This window comes from Balaenoptera physalus, assembly GCF_965194825.1.
Source record: "Balaenoptera physalus genome assembly, chromosome: 5".
NCBI lineage: Eukaryota > Metazoa > Chordata > Mammalia > Artiodactyla > Balaenopteridae > Balaenoptera > Balaenoptera physalus.
This window is the reverse complement of record NC_138884.1, coordinates 47,216,281-47,234,394: the sequence shown is the minus strand read 5'-3', so window position 1 is coordinate 47,234,394 and position 18,114 is coordinate 47,216,281. Positions and strand designations below refer to the sequence as shown.

Sequence of the window (18,114 nt, the reverse complement as noted above, 5' to 3'; positions counted from 1 at the left end):
CGGACCAGGGCTCAAACGCGTGTCTGCTGTATTGGCAGGTGGATTCTTAACCACTGTGCCACCAGGGAAGCCCTTTGCATTTTATTTTGTAGTTCTCTGATGCGGAGATAATGTAGGAGCTGTTGGTATGGTTGACTGTAGGTATGTGACCTCAGAGGAGCTTGAAGGAGAATATAATACCAAGATAAGTCGACTTTCAATTCAACTGATTCTTTCCTGCAAGATCCTTTGCCGCAATGGGGGAATTAAGAAGGGAATAAGGTAAGAAGGTCCTCGGGGTTTGGGGGTAAGCGCACGGTCTAGTTCGGACTCATCAATAGCAGTACTAGGAGGGGCAGGAGAGAGGGCCAATGAAATGGTTTTGGTTGGGGTGTGGGGCATCCTGGATAGCTTTCAGGGTGAGAAGATCTTAGAACGATGTCTTCGTTAAGCTCTTTATGTTTACAGTATGAGATTTAAGTTTTCATAGAGGAAACAAAATGGGGCCAAGGTAGGACATAGTTTTTATTTTGTATCTTTGAAGAGATCCTTAGTATATTATGTGGCATCTTTCCTGCTTAACTGTGGAGGCCTATTTTAGAAAACAGAAATGTTCCTAACCTTTTTATTTCTATCTCCAGCTGGCAAGAATGTGTCCAACATTTCCAAGCAAGATTGTTCTTTTTACCTTTTTGTTTACTTTATCCAGACTCTAGCCAAAAAGATTCATCTCAAGGTATTACTTATTCACGATTGCTTTCCATTATAATATGCTTATATCTTATTTGAATGAAATTAACATAGCTTTTGCTTATGTAGTTTTGTTAAAAATTACAAGGTCTAAGGATAGTACATGAATGGGGGGAAATTGGTCCATGGGGGATGTACTTAACTTGGCTGTAAGATGTGCAAAGGGTAGGACCTGGATTTAAATCACTGTCAGTTGGTTAGACTATTAGAAGCTTTTCTAGCATTCAACCAATTAAGACCTGAATAAGGGTAAATAGAAATAAGTAAGTTTTCAATTAAAAATTGGTTGCCTTATTTTTTTTGGCAAGAGTTTTATTGAGATATAATGCATATGCCATACAATTAACCCATTTAAAGTGCACAATTCGATGGGTTTTAGTGTATCATGAGTTGTGCCACCATCACCACAATCAATTTTAGAACATTTTCATCACCCCAAAAAGAGACTCCCTTTTCATTAGCAGTCCCTGCTTACATTTTCCCTCCCGCAGTCCCTGGAAACCACTAATCTTTGCCTGTGTAGATTTGCCTATTCTGGATATTTCATATAAATGGAATCAGAAATTAGTCTTTTGTGACTGGCTTCTTTCACTTGGAATATTTTTAAGGTTTATTTATGTTGTAGTACCAGTACTTCATTTCTTTTTACTGCCAAAAAATATACCATTGTATGAATATATACCACATTTTATGTGTCCATTCAGGTTGTTTCCCTTTGGGGGCTGTTACAAATAATGCCGACATGAACAGTAGTGTACGAGTTTGTGTCGGGGCATGTGTTTTCATTCCTCTTGAGTATATGCCTAAGGGTGGAATTGCTGGGTTATATGCTAACTCTTATGTTTAACCTTTTGAGGAAATGCCAGACTTTTTCCAAAGTGGCTGTACCATTTTGCATTCCCACGAGCGATGGGCGAGGGTTCCAGTTCCTCCACATTCTCATGGGTGTGAAGTGTCATCATTGTGGCGGTTGCCCTTTTTTAAGGACTCAAAAGTTTGTAGAAACTTGCTAGAGGATGCTCCTTGAGTGCAGAGACAATGTCTAAGGTGAATTTGTGTTTTCAATCCCTGGTGCACAAATAGATACATGTGTTGCTGCTGCATTGTTTCCTGATAATGTGGCTCCCACATTATTCTGACAATAGTCTTCTAATTATTAATTATAGATGAATTACAGAAAACTGCTATGTTGCAGAACTGATTTACTTAAATGTAGACCTGCTAAATGAAAATAATCCACTTACTTTACAGAAGCCACAAGGGGTCGCTGCTCTTGGTATTCTTAGTGTACTTTTGGATAGGGAAGTATGCAGTCCCTTATAAATGGAATCATTGATTTTGAGTTGTATTTATGTATTTTTACATTTGCTTATAAGTTTTACGTGCTTTTTGTTGCTATTTTTTACTGGTGACATTGAAGTTCTCAATTTAATCATTTGATTACATCTTTGCTTCCTTTGATGACTTCATATCCAATGATTAAACCTTTTCACTGCTGTTCACATAATGAACTTCCGTGATTACTGCATATGAAAATGAGGATATGTCAGCTGTAGTAAAGATTTTATTTGTCAAAAACATTGACCAGTGCAGAAAATAATTTAAAATAAAATATCTCTTTTCAGGAATTATATTCTTGGAGATGTTGGAAGAAGATTCCTGGGTCTTGGAAGATAATTACTAGAAATATGCAGGGGAGGTAGTATATCTTTCTTTTTTTAATGTATTAAGTATTCCTGAAACGAAAGCAGTGAATTGGAAGGGGAGGATTGTCCAAGTAAAAAATGGATTTATAAAGGCTTGAGTGAAATCTAATTTTCTGTTTTATGGTATAGAATCTCATTAATTGGTTACTTGGGGGAAAAAATAGTAACAGCTAATGCTTATTGAGTGGTTACATGTAAGACATTGTACTAAGTGTATTATACACACATGCACACAGTTTTTTGTTTTTGTCTTATTTCTCTCAACAACCCTATGAAAGTAAATAGACTTTTTGCCTTCTAGGACTGGTATCATCCTTATTGAATACCTACCTTTTTGTCAGATTTTTAGCTAGTTTTACATTTATTTGTCATCCTGATATAATAAAATGTATTTCTAGTGACTGACATATTCTTGCTGAATTTTTCATCCTTTTAGTTCTCTGGGGGGTTTTCTGCTTCAGAAAGCCTTGGGGTCTTGAAATTATTGGTGATTAAATATAAAGACAGTTCTGAACCTGATCCTTTCCCAAGAATTTTAGACCTTTTCAGCTAATTTATAAGTTGTGCGTTTTAGTTTTTGGATATGGATTGTGACCTTCTGTGTTAGTTGTTTATTGCTGTGTAACAAATTGCTCAATATTTGGCGGTTTAAAACAACAAACACTTACGGAACACTGGGGAGAGGAGATAGAAGAAAGACAGCAGCTTCCAAACTGTCTCAGTTGGTAGGCCTGTGTTTCCTGATGACTGTTGGCTAAAGGCTTCAGTTCTTCTTCACCATGTGAACCTCTCCATGGGCTGCCTGAGTGTCCTTACCGCATGATAGCTGGCTTTCGGACACTGGTCCAAGAGAGAAAAGCCAAGATAGAAGGTTGTCTTTTAATAGTCTTGAAAGTGACAAAACACCAACGGGACCCTACTCTGTTGGTCCTGGTATGGTATAGGTGGGCACTATACAAAGGTGTGACTACCAAGAGGTGGAGGATCATTGGAGACCATCTTGGAGGTTGACTACCACACTTTAATTAAATATTTTTTTTAAAAAACTGTTTCAGTTTATTAAGTCAAGAGATTTAATATTTGACCCTCAAGTCAGATAATTAGAAGTATGAGAGCACATGATCCAAATAAGTGCTCTCTTTGCTACGGTGCATGGTTTCTTTCTCGCGTATGTATATATAAACTACTGAAGTGGTGCTACATTCATTTTGGAAAGTTTCTAAGGAGTTTATAAGAAAGTTGAGCTTATAGTCAGAATCTTCTGCGTTGATTAAATATTGTTTTTCTCGGACCCATTTCCCCTCTCCCAATTCCTCCTAGGTGGAGGCGGTTAGAGAAGCTGGTGGCACTAGACTATAGATAGAAATTGTGTGTCCCCTTCCTCTATTATTTTGCTTGGGGTTCAGATTGACTTGGAAGAGTTGAAATTTCTGTTTAGAGTTTTTCAAGGAATGTAGTCCAGTTACTTATAGGCAATTACACAAATATTTGACATAGGATGGAGTAAAGATACAAATATGCAGCAGCAGAATTAGAGCAGTTTGCCCTTTTCCCCCAAAGCTTGATTTTTATCCAATAAGGTGAGTATACTTTCTTTTCTTTCTGCTACTTTCCCCTCACCATGGGCTCTGTCCCTCTTAATGAGCAAAACGTAGACCTCGTCAAGAAGTCAGAATGTTCCAAATGGGCAGAATTCTAATTAGTTCCTGAGATTTGTAATCTTTTGAGTCTTTTCCCATTATTACTGCTTAAAAGTTCTTTGTTAGCAGAGATGACTTTCCCCCTTTTCCTTTAAAGCTTTAATGCTTCTGATCATTGGAAACCTTGTCTGATAACAGAAACATTACATATAAAGCAAGGCATAACCAGTTTGGGAATGTATTAAGGTACGGTTACCCTTCCCATATCAGGCTTGATGTTGAGAAGACGACACCTCCAAGTTAGCATAAGGTAACCTGTGCAAAGTAGTAAATGATATGCTTGAAATTATCTTTGTTATGGGTTTTTTCCAATCATAGTAAAATTGGAGGTCTTATCTGTTCTATGTGAGAGAATTGAAAACTATAGAAATGTGCATTTATTACGTATTTTTAAAAAGGAGCTGAGCAATAAAAACTTCAAGACTAAAGCTTAAGTTGAAAATAAGAAGAAAGTATAAATGTCCAATGATTAAACTTTTCCACTGCTGTTCACATCATGATTTGTTGTGATTAATGTATGTGGATGAGGACATAATGAAAAAAAATCATGAGGCTTATAGGTAAAATGTGGTTTTTGTACATTGACTTGCCTATAAATGTTTTTCATTTTAGGAATAAAATTGAAGGGTGTTTTTCTTAGAGAACACCATTTGTCAGATTTATCAGGAATTTGAAGATTTATATAAGGTAAGAGGTTTATAAACTTTTTAGTTTTGACAAAAGAAGACAAAAAATCAAATCTGAGCAAAAAATTGGGTATTGTATTCATTATATATTGAGCATAATGTGGATATCGTATTCAGTTAAAATTTTTCCTTATTTTTTCAGCTTTCAAAGATAACAAATACTATTTCAAAAATAATATAATTTTCCAAATCAATAGATTTGATTCAGCATAGGCAGTTGGGTGGGAGGGGGGTAGGACTTTTAACCTTGACAGTCATCTTTTCTTAAAAATAATACAATTCTTTCAGGCCCTGAATTAGAGATCATATGTTCTGGGATTTAAATTTGCTGAATTATTGGATATTCTGTAAATAATTGTTTGGTGTGCCAGTGGATGACCATCCTATAACTTGAGCTTTGTTCAAGAATAGCAGATAGGCCGGTGGTCAGAAGCTAAGAATCTCAAATCTAATACCAGATTAATCTGTCATTAATCAGGCGTGTAATCTTGGGGTGTTTTTCAAATTGGAGGAATATAAAGCGGGAAAATTTTTGTGAATACTCAATGTTGATTTAAGTTAATTTTCTATTTCTTAAAGTTGATATAAACTTTGTTTATTGCCCTTAATGAAAAGATTTACAAAATAAATGCATTCGAAAACAAAATTTAAACATTAACGGGTGGATGCTACTGTTTTGCAGAAGTAAACATAGTACTGGCTGCTATCCAGTGAATTTTATATACATACAGTCTTGTGACTTGTGATGACTGTAAAGTTTTACCATCTGGACAGCAGTATGGTTGTCCAGAACTTTACTCTTTTGCAGACCTAAAGATTATTGAAATGAGGGGAGGGGGCCTAAATTCACAAAAGGATGTCTTTGGACTGTCTGCAAATCCTTATTTGAAGAATTCTATATTACATTATCTCCAAACATTCTTCTAGCTGCAGTGATTAATTCAGAGTCTTGGAATTAACATTCTTTTGAGAAAAACTGAAGTTTTTATTTGATCTAGGATTTGGCTTGGCTAGTACCTAAATTGGGTTAAAAGTTGACTGTTTTGTTAACTACCAATACAAGTTTTTCTTTTTAGATACAGGTAGTCCTTACTTTGCACCATTTCACCATGCGTGAATATCAGTTTTCACAATGTAGTTAAACAACACCTGTCCCACAACAACACAGCTGAACTTTTAGTTGTCACAATATTAACTGAATTATTGCGTAAACTTTGCTACTGGCTCTTTATTGCAAAATCATTATGCAAAGAAAAGATGTGCATCATGAACAGTAATAGTTACATAACTTTTTTCAAAGTCTTGGTGATTGGTCACTGAACATCTATTAGTTACACACAGATAGTAAAGCATATAGTTGTGTTGCCTCCTTGTCTCCTACGGATAAACCCATGTGAGATTTTACAAAAATAGAAAATCAGAAGAGGGAATTGGTCAACAAATATGACAGAATAGCAAAGAAATGAAAAGTGATAATACTGGAAGTGAAATTAGATGTGGTTAGATTTGAAAATGGCCACAGCAAAGCAAAGATAGGATGAGACCTAGGCCTACATGAAGCTACAGTACAAGCCACATTTTAAAAGTCTGATGAATACAAAAACAATGTAAAGTTGCTTCAACATCTTTTCGTTTCAATTGTACTAGGAACAGAAAGCCGCTGACGGTTGAAATGGAGCATTCACTTCTTTGGATTGAGGACTGTAATCAAAAACAAATCCCAGTCAGTTTGGCATTGAAGTTAGTTGCTGCACTGAAGGAAAATGGTAATTACAAGGACATCTATTTACTGCCAGTAAAGGCTGGTTTCCTTGTTTCAGAAGTCAGCATGAATTGATTAATGTTAAGCTGCCTGGTGAAGCTACAAGCTCAGATAAGGATGCTACTGTGAAATTTGCACTCAAGATTCCAAGAATTACAGGCAGTCCTTGCTTTGCACAGTAGTGAGAGACTGTACTATGCAAAAAACTGCAGGATATGGATGGGATGTAAGTGGAGTTAGAAGATAAAGATGACCTTGGGAATGCTGACACTGGTGCCATTCAAGAAATAGTTCTAGATACGCAGGAGGCAGAACGTAGTGAAGGCAAATATAAAGTTTTACGTGAGTAAAGCAGTTGTAAAGGATGAACGCGTCTCAGAAGTCATGCTGTTGAAAAACTTCACATTGAAAGAACTTTCAGAGATGTTTCATGACATTGACAGCACAAAGGATAAAATTTTGGAAGCTGATTCAAACTTAGGAGTATGACAGTTTGCCAAGGCACAGATAAGATGCTCATTCCGTGTTATGTCATATAATGTGAAGAAAGCAAGCACTTTTCAAACTACTTGATACATTTTTTATAAAGAAATAAAACATTATAATTTTCAGTGTTTCTAGTGGTTTGTTTTGGGGTTTTGTTTGTTTGGGGGGGGTTGTTTGGTTTTTGTTTTTTTGGGTTTTTTTTTTTGTTTTTTTTTTTGGCTGCTCTGCGTGGCTTGTTGGACCTTAGTTTCCCTACCAGGGATTGAACCCCAGCTCCAGCAGTGAAAGCGCCAAGTCTAACCACTGGACCGCCAGGGAATTCCCAGTGTTTCTAGTGTTTTAAATATTAATTTTACTATATTACATTTATAACCAACACCAAGAGGGTTTTTAATGTTTTGGCAAATTTTAAGGTTACAGAATAATCATAGATTGTTAATCCCATAGATTAAGACTGCAGAGTTTCAGCTTGCATAGTCAAAGCCAGAACTGCCTGCATTTAAAACAAGCTAAGGGTCTTTGTATTCAACCAGATACAAATACATCAAGTTTAGAAACCACTATATTTTAGCCTTATAACCATATATATTATAATTGACATTTTTCACATTGTCTTTGTATGCTACTACATCAAGGCTTTGAAATAAAAATTTATAATACTAAATGTCTCATTTGGACTTTGAGCATTAATCCATTTGTAGGCAAAATCCTGTCTAATAAATAGGGGTTGGCAAACTTTAAAGGGCCGTATAGTAAATATTTTAGGCTTTGCAGGCCATATAGTCTCTAGCAAATGTTCAAGTTTGCCCTTATAGCACCAAAAACAGCCATAGACAATAACATAAACCATTTAGCATGGCTCTGTTCTAATAAAACTTTGTGGATACAAAAACTTGAATTTCATGTAATTTTCTCATGAAACATTTTTCTTTTGCCATTCTTAGCTCACAGGGCCTACCAAAGCGGGTTCCGGGGTAGAGAGGTTTGCAGTTTGATTTATGCAATAGGGACATGTAATTGAACTGTACGATTGTATACCAAAGAATGTAACCACTGCTTGCATCATTGAGTTTTGAGAAAGTTGTTCTTATGAATACTTTTCCATACCATTGCACCCTTCCAGGTAGTAGGGCGGAGGATCTTTGGGGAATGGGGCAGTAGGAAATTCAATGTTTCTTTTCACTTGACTCAAATGATGGTCCCACTTTTAAGTCAGGGATTTTTATTGACACCTTTTTAGGTAAACTAGTCCTTGCAGCGGTTAAGTAAAAATGGAAGGCTTTTTAGAATTCTAGAAATTAGCAACTGTATCCTAAGACTCTTGAGCAGGTCTACTTCAGCCCTACAGAAATAAATTTGCTTTTTAAACGGAACCAGAAGTATAAAACGCTAAAAGCGTGTTGGAAGGAGTACAGTGAGTACAAAAATGTGCCTACTGTCTTAAATAAGAGTGTTTGCTATGTTTTGCTTTGTGTGTGCAAAAAAGAGAAACTACTTCCAGTGAAGGTGTTTAGAAAAGACCCTTGACTGGTGTAATGGGAAGAGAAATATACAGGTTCTGTACTTTAGCAAGTGATTTTCCTCTGGCTTTACTCTGTTCGCTGTGAAATAATTCCAACGAAAACTAAAAACAACATCCAGGCAACGCACTAATTAGATGCCAGGCTCTGGTGAAACTAGTATAGTTACAGTGACTGAAGGCAAATGCTAACAGATCTCAAATAGTACCGCACGATACTAACTGGAATACCTTATTTACCCCAGTATGCCTCTTTAGAGTAACAAATCAAGTACGTCCACAACCGCCTTTGGGTATGAACAGATCCGTTCGGTTTTAAAGAGGTCTCAGTAAGCTACACCGTAGAACCAAGTAAGCAATTTAAAGAGCCCAGTCACAGTTGCAGTTGCTGCAATAAGGCCCTTGCAGCCCGATTTTCGGTGGCTGGTCGCGTTGGCAGTGTCGCGGGGCTGCTGACGTTTCACAGGACCAGTGCTACGTGGCGTTCCTGCCGGCCGGGGCTCTTCTTCCGCTAGGCAGCTACGCCCAGCAGGACTGTTTTTCGCGTCTTGCTGGCCACCACCGCCCGCCACCGCCGAGAACCGATCCTTGACCTCACGGGGGCGCGCGCGGCGCGGGAGCGAGCCCCCTCCTCTTCTACCACTGCTCCCGGAAGTGCCCTGGTCGGCCGCGCGCCGGGGTGGGCGGGGCGAGGCGTCGCTCCCGGAAGCGTCGGACAGCCGGCTGGGCGGGGTTGCGGCTGCCACGTTGGAGCGGAACGTGGAGGTGGCCCTGGGCAGGAGGAGGGGCGGCGGCGAATGCTGGGAGAGTCCGACGAGCGCGGCGCTAACGCAGGAACTGGTCGCCGGGGGTCCCCGCCAGGTGTGTCCGCCTCTCCCCTTCTTTCCTCTTTGCGGGCCCTGGGCCCTTCAGGGAGAGCCCGGGCCAACGCTGGTATCCCGGCCTCGGTCTCCGCTGGTTGCCGCCAGCCTGCGGCCCGGTCTCTGGTGGCGGCGCGCCCCGGTCTTCGTTTCGGGCCCGGCGGGTCAACGCCTGGCGTCACGGCTGCTTCGGGGATCGCCCGGTCCGCATCCGCCGACGTTTCCACTGCTGAGCAGAGGCGCCACTGAGGCTTGCGACAGGGTGTCCTGCCGGCGCCCGTAGCTGGCGTCTGAGGTTAGGAGACCTTCAGATCCTTGTGCACAAAGAGGTGCGGTCCCCAAGGGCGAGGGAAGAAAACAAACCTCAGGATTACTTTGGTTGACTTTAGTTTGGTTGGGATTTTTTGTTGCTATTTGAACTGTTGCCAGATTTAAAGGTTCGTAGGTTTTAACTATATATAGGCTATTGTCATTTAACCAGGATTGGATTATTTTAAGGGCAGTAGTCGCCGGTCGTAGCCTATACCTCGAAGGAAGTATCGAGTGTTGTATGTTTTTGCTAATAAGTTACTATAATAAGAGGTTAAATGACGGGGCAGGTGTAAAATAAATCAAAATATTGCCTGGGCTTATGAGCATTATAAACTTTTACATGAACGCAAGGAACTGATTTTACCTAGGTCATTCTGAAGTTGCATTGATGGTCTGTGACAAATCCTTCCTCCTAAACTGTCTTTTCTAACCACAGAAAACTGAAATTTGATTGTCTTTGTGGACAGCTGTAACACTATTTAATCAATAATTATGAGCCTCGTCCTTGTTTCATGCTGTCTTATGTTTTCTGTACATAACGATTGTTCTAGAGTTGGCTAAAGTTTACTTACCTTTTCTTAGTGGTTCTTCTGTGCTCCTGGTTTCTCATTGTCCCGTAATTACAGCTCTGGGAAAGTTTCGTAGACTCTAAGAACTTTTGGATAAGTTGAAGTGTTTTTGTTGTTTTGAACTTCTGTTACACACATCTAAGTTTACTTAGGAAATGTGAGATTTTGAATGGATTTACAATTATACTGCTTAATTGTATATAAGTTCTTTTCTGAAACTAATAGCATAAGAACGGAAAGAAATTTTTGTAGACTGTAAAGAGCAATAATTCTCAACCTTTTGGGATTCCACTCTCTTTTAAGGATCTGATGAAACCATTGGATCATCTTCCTAGAAACGCACATATACACACGGATAGGATTTTCTGTATAATTTCATGAGGTTTACAAATCCCAAATTAAAGATTCTTGTAAGTTGATATTATTAAATTGACTTTTCAATTGTTTTTAGAAGTGTTGTCAATCTTAAATAAGTTAATTTCAGCTCAGAAAGTTTTGTTTATTAGACTGCAGATAAGCGTGACACCATTTAGTTCAGTTTTGTTTATTAAGACGGCAGATAAGTGTGACACCATTTAGTTCACCAATGCACAGTTGCTTCTTTGATTTGGTTTTTGTTGAGTGAGATGAGCCTAGAACATCAATAACATTAAACAAATTCTCTAGAACAAATGTGCCCATCCATAATGAGGTATTTTGCCCACACAAGATGGATTTTTACTAAAGACAGTGGCAGCTAGGGATTGTGTTCCTGGTTTGGGAATCAGAGTTTCCAGTTCTGTTACCTCTTTCACTTTTTACTTTCTGGTTTAGGTCAGCTCTATATGTAGCATTGTAAGGTTGGTGTTTTTTTAGAGAATACTGCTGTTGGGTTTTAGTGTTGCTTCACAAAATTAGCGTTTAGAAAATGCAGAAAGAAAAAAAGTTTTCACTTAACTGCACACAATTGCTGTGGAGAGAAACTTGGATGAATAAATAAAAGTTTTCCAGATCGTATATTTTCTTCAGCAGATGTATTCTTTTGAAGATTCACTGGGGTAAACATTTTAAATTGTGACATTTGTGTTAGCTGCCATTTACAAACATTGATTTACCAGGTGCCAGGGACTGTTCCCTGTGAATTCTCACAACAAACCTATGGCGTACTTTTATTACAGTTATTTTACCAAATGGTTAGCCAAAACACACATAGATAAAGTTACATGCCTAAAGTCAGAGCTAGGACATGGTGAAGCTGGGATTTAAACCAAGGATGTCGGCTCCAGTCTCCATACTTTTAACTGCTGTGCTATAGATACTGTCTTATAGGGGGTGTATGTAAACAAACCATTGTCCTCACAATTTTCTTTTAATATTTTCACAACTATGTTCTGTGTAAAATAGTCTTGAATGAAACAAATCTACGTAGTGTGAATTCTAATCACATACAATATTGGAAAAAATTACACAAAGTTTTTAAAAGCAAGTCTCACTTGGGAAATACACGTTTTAATCTAAGACTTCTTTCTTCATATTTTCAAGAAAACTAGTTACAACTAAATGGTCATTTTTAAGAGAAGGAAATACACATGTATCTAGATGAAGCTGTATTTCCATGGTATTCTTAATAGTTTTGAGAATGATTGTAATATGTAGTTTATGGTATTCTTGTCTAATTAGATTCAGACGGCTTAATGTAGTTCTAGGCCATTTGTAGTAGAGCGATTTGATGTTTTTGTTAAACAACGGTATTTAAGCCTTATGTTCAGTACAGGTTCATAAGTGGAACTGCTTCTGGTGGAACATTGAGTACTAAGGCCAAGAAATAGACTTTATAAATGCTTTGAATTCCCACTTAACCATTTTTTGTTCTTGTGAATTTGTCTCTCTCTCTTTCAGTAAATGTTACACATTAACTAAGTGTTCATGAATTCAGTAGCCCTTGTTGTACCTTTACTCCTAAAGATACTGTAATTATATCCAATTGGGTTTTAAATATATATATATATGTAGCTATTTTGTTTTCACTTTTAGAAATTATCCTAAAGGCATTTTAGTACTTTCCCCTATTTTTTAAATAAGTTTTAAACAGTGAAGAATTTAAAAATTAAATATTTTACTTGAAATTGGTCTTTCTAGCTCATCAGTCTTTTTGTATTCCCATAAATACAGACACTCAAAATCAATCAAGCAAAACTGTCTGTGTATCTCACTCTGTGCTAAGCAATTTTGAGTCCAAAAAGGGTAAAAGCTGTAACACTTGATTGAAAAAAGGACAGTATTTGTCGATTTGGTGAGACAAGATGACATATAAAACAGTTTGTAGAACAGGCAATGGGAAAATATGTAAACAATATGTACTAATAGAATAGTATAAAGTTTTGTTTTGTTTTTTTAAATTTATTTTATTATTTATTTATTTTTGGCAGTGTTGGGTTTTCGTTGCTGCATGTGGGCTTTCTCTAGTTGCGGTGAGCGGGGGCCGCTCCTCGTGATGCGCAGGCCTCTCATTGCGGTGGCCTCTCTCATTGCGGAGCACGGGCTCCAGGTGCGCGGGCTTCAGTAGTTGTAGTGCATGGGCTCAGTAGTTGTGGCTCGCGGGCTCCAGAGCGCAGGCTCAGTAGTTGTGGCGCACGGGCCCAGCTGCTCCGCGGCATGTGGGATCTTCCCGGACCAGGGCTCAAACCCGTGTCCCCTGCATTGGCAGGCAGATTCTCAACCACTGCACCACCAGGGAAGTCCCTGGTATAAAGTTTTATTAAGATAAGATACTTTATTGTAAGATGCTTGAAGTGTGGTACAGACTAATGTAAAGAGTTAAGAGACTATTTAGATCAGTGTGGGTTGGACCAGTAGGGCAGATTTCACGAAGGTCCTGGGATTTGAACTTATTATTAAAGACAATTGGCTGAGAGGAAAAAGAGGGCATTTCATATAAAGAAAATAGGCCTCTTTTTCACTTCTTAGAAAATTGGGATTTTTTTTCCTTTTTTTCTTCACAATAATCTTAGGAAACTAGATGTGCAGTTTTCTTGATTAATCTCATGATAGTAATAATCTTTAAAGTAGTTAGCATATTAAAACATTTTAATTTATGTGCTCGGCATTGTGTTTGGGCCTCTGTAAAATACATTATCTCATTTCAACCTCACAATATCCCCTGAGGTAATCACTCTTAACCCCATCTTACAAATGTAGGTAGGAACTGGGGCTCAGAGAGGTCAAATAATGTGTCGAAGGTGTCAAAAGTAGCAGAGCCAGTATTCAAGTTGAGAATTAACTCCAGAGGCCCTGCCTCTAAGCTATGTGATTCAGCCTCCTAATCCACTTTTGCCTAAACTAGGCAGTTTCTAAAATATATTTCTTCTTCCCTTAATTTCATCATGCATTGTAGTTTCTTTGCCATTCATTATTTCTCCTAAATGTTAATATTTCTTCTATGATTAAAATTGAATACTTGAGCTTGGTGTAATAACAAGTAAGAGCCTGGACTCTGGAGCTAAACTTCTGAGTTCAAATCTTGGCTCTGCCCCTTGCTAGTGTGTTCAAATTATTTACTCTTTCTGTGTCTTCATTTTATTATCTGTAAAATGTTCATCAAGTATAAACAATTTGGACATGTAAGACTCAGGGCATGTTTTTAGTCTAAGCCCCTCTTAAGGAAACTATTAGAGGGTGACTTCATCCTCCAGAGATGAGTAAGAAAACTGGCAAGAATACTGTTGGAGAACATTGAGTATATTTAACTACAATAGACCTGAGGCTAAAACAAAAGTGGGAATAAGGAAGAAAGAATAAAATGTACATGTTAAATATCTGATGATGTAGGAATTGGTCATAAAAGTAAAAAATTAAGAGAACTGGAAAGTAAGAAGAAAATTGGAGGTAGAATAAGTTTGTGGATTGCCTAATCTATAATGGCTAGGAGTCAAAGAACATCATTTAAAGCTGACAAATCAGTCAGTAGAAGTATAAGCATATTTAACAGTACAAAGGTAAACACTGAGAAAGATAATACTGTGATTATAACTGTGTAATGCAAGAGAGGCAGTAAGATTATATAAGCTAATTTTGTTAGTGCTCATAGTAGTTAACTGTGTAAAGAAATAGAGGATTAATAGTACTAAATGAAATTATTTAAAATTATAGTTACAAAGATGGAACCAGAAACATATACTAGAACAAAAATACAAATCACTCTAATTATCAAAAAAATTAAAAATACACACAAAAAAACAGATAACAGTGAAAGACATTTTTTAACATTATAAAGCCAAACATAGCAGACCGTGATAGAAATGAGAGTAACCATTTCTGTCATATCAGTAAATTTTAAATACATTTATTAGCTAATCTATTAAAAAATTTTCAAATTGGGTCACTAAGCAAAACCTGATTTTTTTCACTGTATTCAAGATAGCCAGGGAAAACAAAATGGTTCAGAAGTTGAAAAGGCCAAAGAGCAGACATAAAGGCAAATAAAAAGAAAGCTAGGCTATTGATCTCAATATGAGACAAAGTGAAATTTAGGCCCAAAGGCATTATTTAAGATGAAAAATATCCTGTAAAGCTAAAGTATGTATTTGACAGGGAACATTTAGCATTGTGAATATCTGTCTACCTATGTATTCCATATGTAAATATGTAACTATGTACTGAATAACAAAGTAACTTTCATAAAGCAAGTTTTAGGAGATACCAGGAGAAATAGGCACAAATGCACTAGTAGCAGGATACTTTTAATTTGCCGTTCTTGCTCCAGGACAGATCAAGTGGGGGAAAAAAAAAATAAGGATATATAAGACTTAAACAATTAAGTCAGTAGGGTAGACTTGATTAACATATATTGAACTCTGAAAACAGAGCGCCCCTTCTTTTTAGGTCTCCTGGAACATTCACAAAAACTTGCATAGGCCCCAAAGAAAACTTAAGTAAATTTCATAAAGAAGAAATAGTACAGAAAAATCACAAGTAGTAAAAATAAAGGCCCCTCCACTTGGATATTAAATTCAAACACTGTTGGATCAATGGAGAATACAAATGGAAATTGTAAAATGGGTGATCATAGTGATGAAAACACTAGTAATGTATAGGATCCAGTTAAAGCAGTGCGCAGAGAAAATTGAAAGCCTAAAGAAATAATAAAAATGGGTAAGTGAAGCATTTAACTAAAAAGTTAGAAAAAGAACAAAGTAAACCAAAAGAAGGTACAAGGAAGGAATTAATAAAAATAAATGCAGAAAGTAATGAATTCAAAAACAAGGAAGGTGGAATAAGTAAATCGAAAATTTGGCTGTTTGTAAATACTCAGTAAAACAGGCAAGTCAGTAGCTAAGTTAATTTCTAAAAGGAGGGTAGGGGAAAACAAAACATGAATATTCTTAATAAGTAAGGACTAATCACCATACACAGCACAAATTAGAAGAATTATGGGGGACTTCTCTGGTGGTCCTGCGGTTAAGACTCTGAGCTCCCAATGCAGGGGGCCTGGGTTTCATCCCTGGTCAGGGAACTAGATCCCACGTGCCGCAACTAAAAAAAGATTCTGCATGCCGCAACTACAGATCCCCCATGCTGCAAGAAAGATCCCACATGCCGCAAGAAAGATCCCACATGCCGCAGCTAAGACCCAGCACTGCCAAATAAATAAATATTAAAAAATAATAACATTGAAAAGAAGAATCATGAGTCTATGTTTGAGTCTAAACAAATAAATTAGAAAATTGTAAAAAAAAAATAAAGGAATATCATAGGAAAATGTAATTTACAAAAAATGACCTTGAATAAAGAGAATTTAGGACTTCCCTGGTGGCGTAGTGGTTAAGAATCTGCCTGCCAGTGCAGGGGACACAGGTTTGAGCCCTGGTCCGGGAAGATCCCACATGCCACGGAGCAGCTAAGCCTGTGTGCCACAACTACTGAGCCTGCGTGCCACAGCTACTGAAACCCACGCGCCTAGAGCTCGTTCTCTGCAACAAGAGAAGCCACCGCAGTGAGAAGCTTGCGCACTGCAACGAAGAGAACTCCCCGCTCGCCACAACTAGAGAAAGCCTGCGCGCAGCAACGAAGACCCAATGCAGCCAAATTAATTAATTAATTAATTTTAAAAATTCAAATAGATCAATATCCATAGAAGAAATAGAGAACATTACCAAAGGAGTACTTTCCCCCAAAAAGCACCAGACCCAGATGTTTCACGGGAGAATTCTGTTAAATCTTTAAAGGCTCAGTAATTCCAATACTGTTATTGAAAGTGTTCCAGAACATAGAAAAAGAAGAAAAACTCCCACATTTGTTATGAAGCAAGTATAACATTGATACCAAAACCTGACAAAGACTGTACAAAAGAAGAAAACTATCAATTGAATCTCACTTAAGGCTCTAGGAGTGAAACTTTTAAACAAACAAAATCTAGCAGCACAGTGGTAGAACAACACATCATGGTCAAGAGAAGTTTATTCAGCATATGAAAAGATGATTCAATATTAGGAAATCTGTTAATTTTTTTTATTGGTAGACCTAGGGAGAAAAATCATATGGACATCTCCAATTACCTAATGAAAAAGCATTTGACAAAATTCAACACCCAATCTTTATGAATAGCATTCAGTAAAACAGTAATCATTGGCCATTTCCATATTATATTTGTATATATATGTATATTGTGTAGATATAAATGTGTGTATATATGTATATATACACACAAAAATATATGTATGTATATCTCAAATTCCAAAACCATGCTCAATGGTGATACAATAGGCTTTCCCACTGAAGAACAAAACAAGACAAGAAATATCGCTGCTATCACTACTGTTGAATATGGTACTATTAGTACTAGCTAGCTCACACAAGAGAAAGATATCAGAGGAATGACAATTTGAAATGAAGTAACTGTCACTGTTGGCACATGGTATGAGTGTATATGTGGAAAACCCAACAGAATCCACTGAAGCACTACTCCAAGAAGAGAATTCAATAAGATAGCAGAATTAAAAATGAATGTAAAGAAATCATTAGCCTTCATATAACAATAAGAACATAGACATTATAGTGGAAGGAAAAAAAAAGCCACATTTACAAACAAACCAAAAGAAAATACTTAGGAGTAAGCAAACCCAATATATCAAAAAAATTTCAGACGATACTGAAAGATAAAAAAGAAGGCTTAAATCAAAAGACACCAAGTTCTTGATAGGAAGATTCAACATTGTGTCAGTTCTCCATAAATTAATTTACTAATTTGGGTACAGGTTCAATAAAAAACACTAACGTTCTTTTTTTTTTCTGGAATTACACAAAAACTATTCTGAAGTTTAGTTAAAAAAAAAAAGTAATAGCAAGGAAAATGGGGTGGGGATGTGTGCTGGGGAAGCAGTGGATAGGGGTTATTGAAATCATGCTCATATAAAGCCTCAGTATTTAAAACAGTGGCATGCCTAGCGTTTAAATAAACAAATGGACATAACGAATGGTAATCCCAAAATAAACCTAAATAAATACTGGAATGTAAATCCTAACCTACACCCTAATACGTATAGGAGTATATACCTAAATATTAAATCTAGAAATAAACATAAATATGGAAGTTAGTACATGATAAATGTAATACCTAAAATTAGTAAGAAAAAACAACTTTCAGTAAATGGTTTTGGAGTAATAAGAAAAAGATAAACCTTGTATATACATTGTATATCATGATACATTTCAAGTGAGTCAAAATTTAAATGTAAAGAATAAGCCATAAATGAATTTGCTAGAAGAAAACTATTGATGAATGTCTTCATAACTTTAGCATGCAGGAAG

General features: G+C 37.0%; 1 protein-coding gene and 1 long non-coding RNA gene across 39 annotated transcripts in view; both read left to right on the top strand.

The window, feature by feature from the left end:
- SEC31A (SEC31 homolog A, COPII coat complex component) overlaps positions 1-18,114 on the top strand; it is a 73,736-nt gene that overhangs the window by 482 nt on the left and 55,140 nt on the right. For 17 of the 38 annotated variants that reach the window (XM_082463620.1, XM_082463592.1, XM_082463613.1 and 14 more), the window contains exons 2-5: positions 142-261; positions 621-715; positions 2,355-2,428; positions 4,748-4,822. Coding sequence is in view for 2 of the 38 variants with exons in the window: in XM_082463619.1 (XP_082319745.1) it covers positions 9,386-9,449 (64 nt within the window). In the remaining 36 variants the exon portion in view is untranslated. Of the gene's footprint in view, positions 1-141; positions 262-620; positions 716-1,585; positions 1,777-2,354; positions 2,429-4,747; positions 4,823-9,291; positions 9,778-18,114 lie in introns of those variants that run through there. The other 21 variants (XM_082463612.1, XM_082463608.1, XM_082463597.1 and 18 more) reach the window with 12 other exon arrangements.
- LOC309661750 lies at positions 9,788-12,124 on the top strand. Its single transcript, XR_014264249.1, has 2 exons — positions 9,788-10,821; positions 10,868-12,124. It is a non-coding gene; the product is annotated as an uncharacterized lncRNA (long non-coding RNA).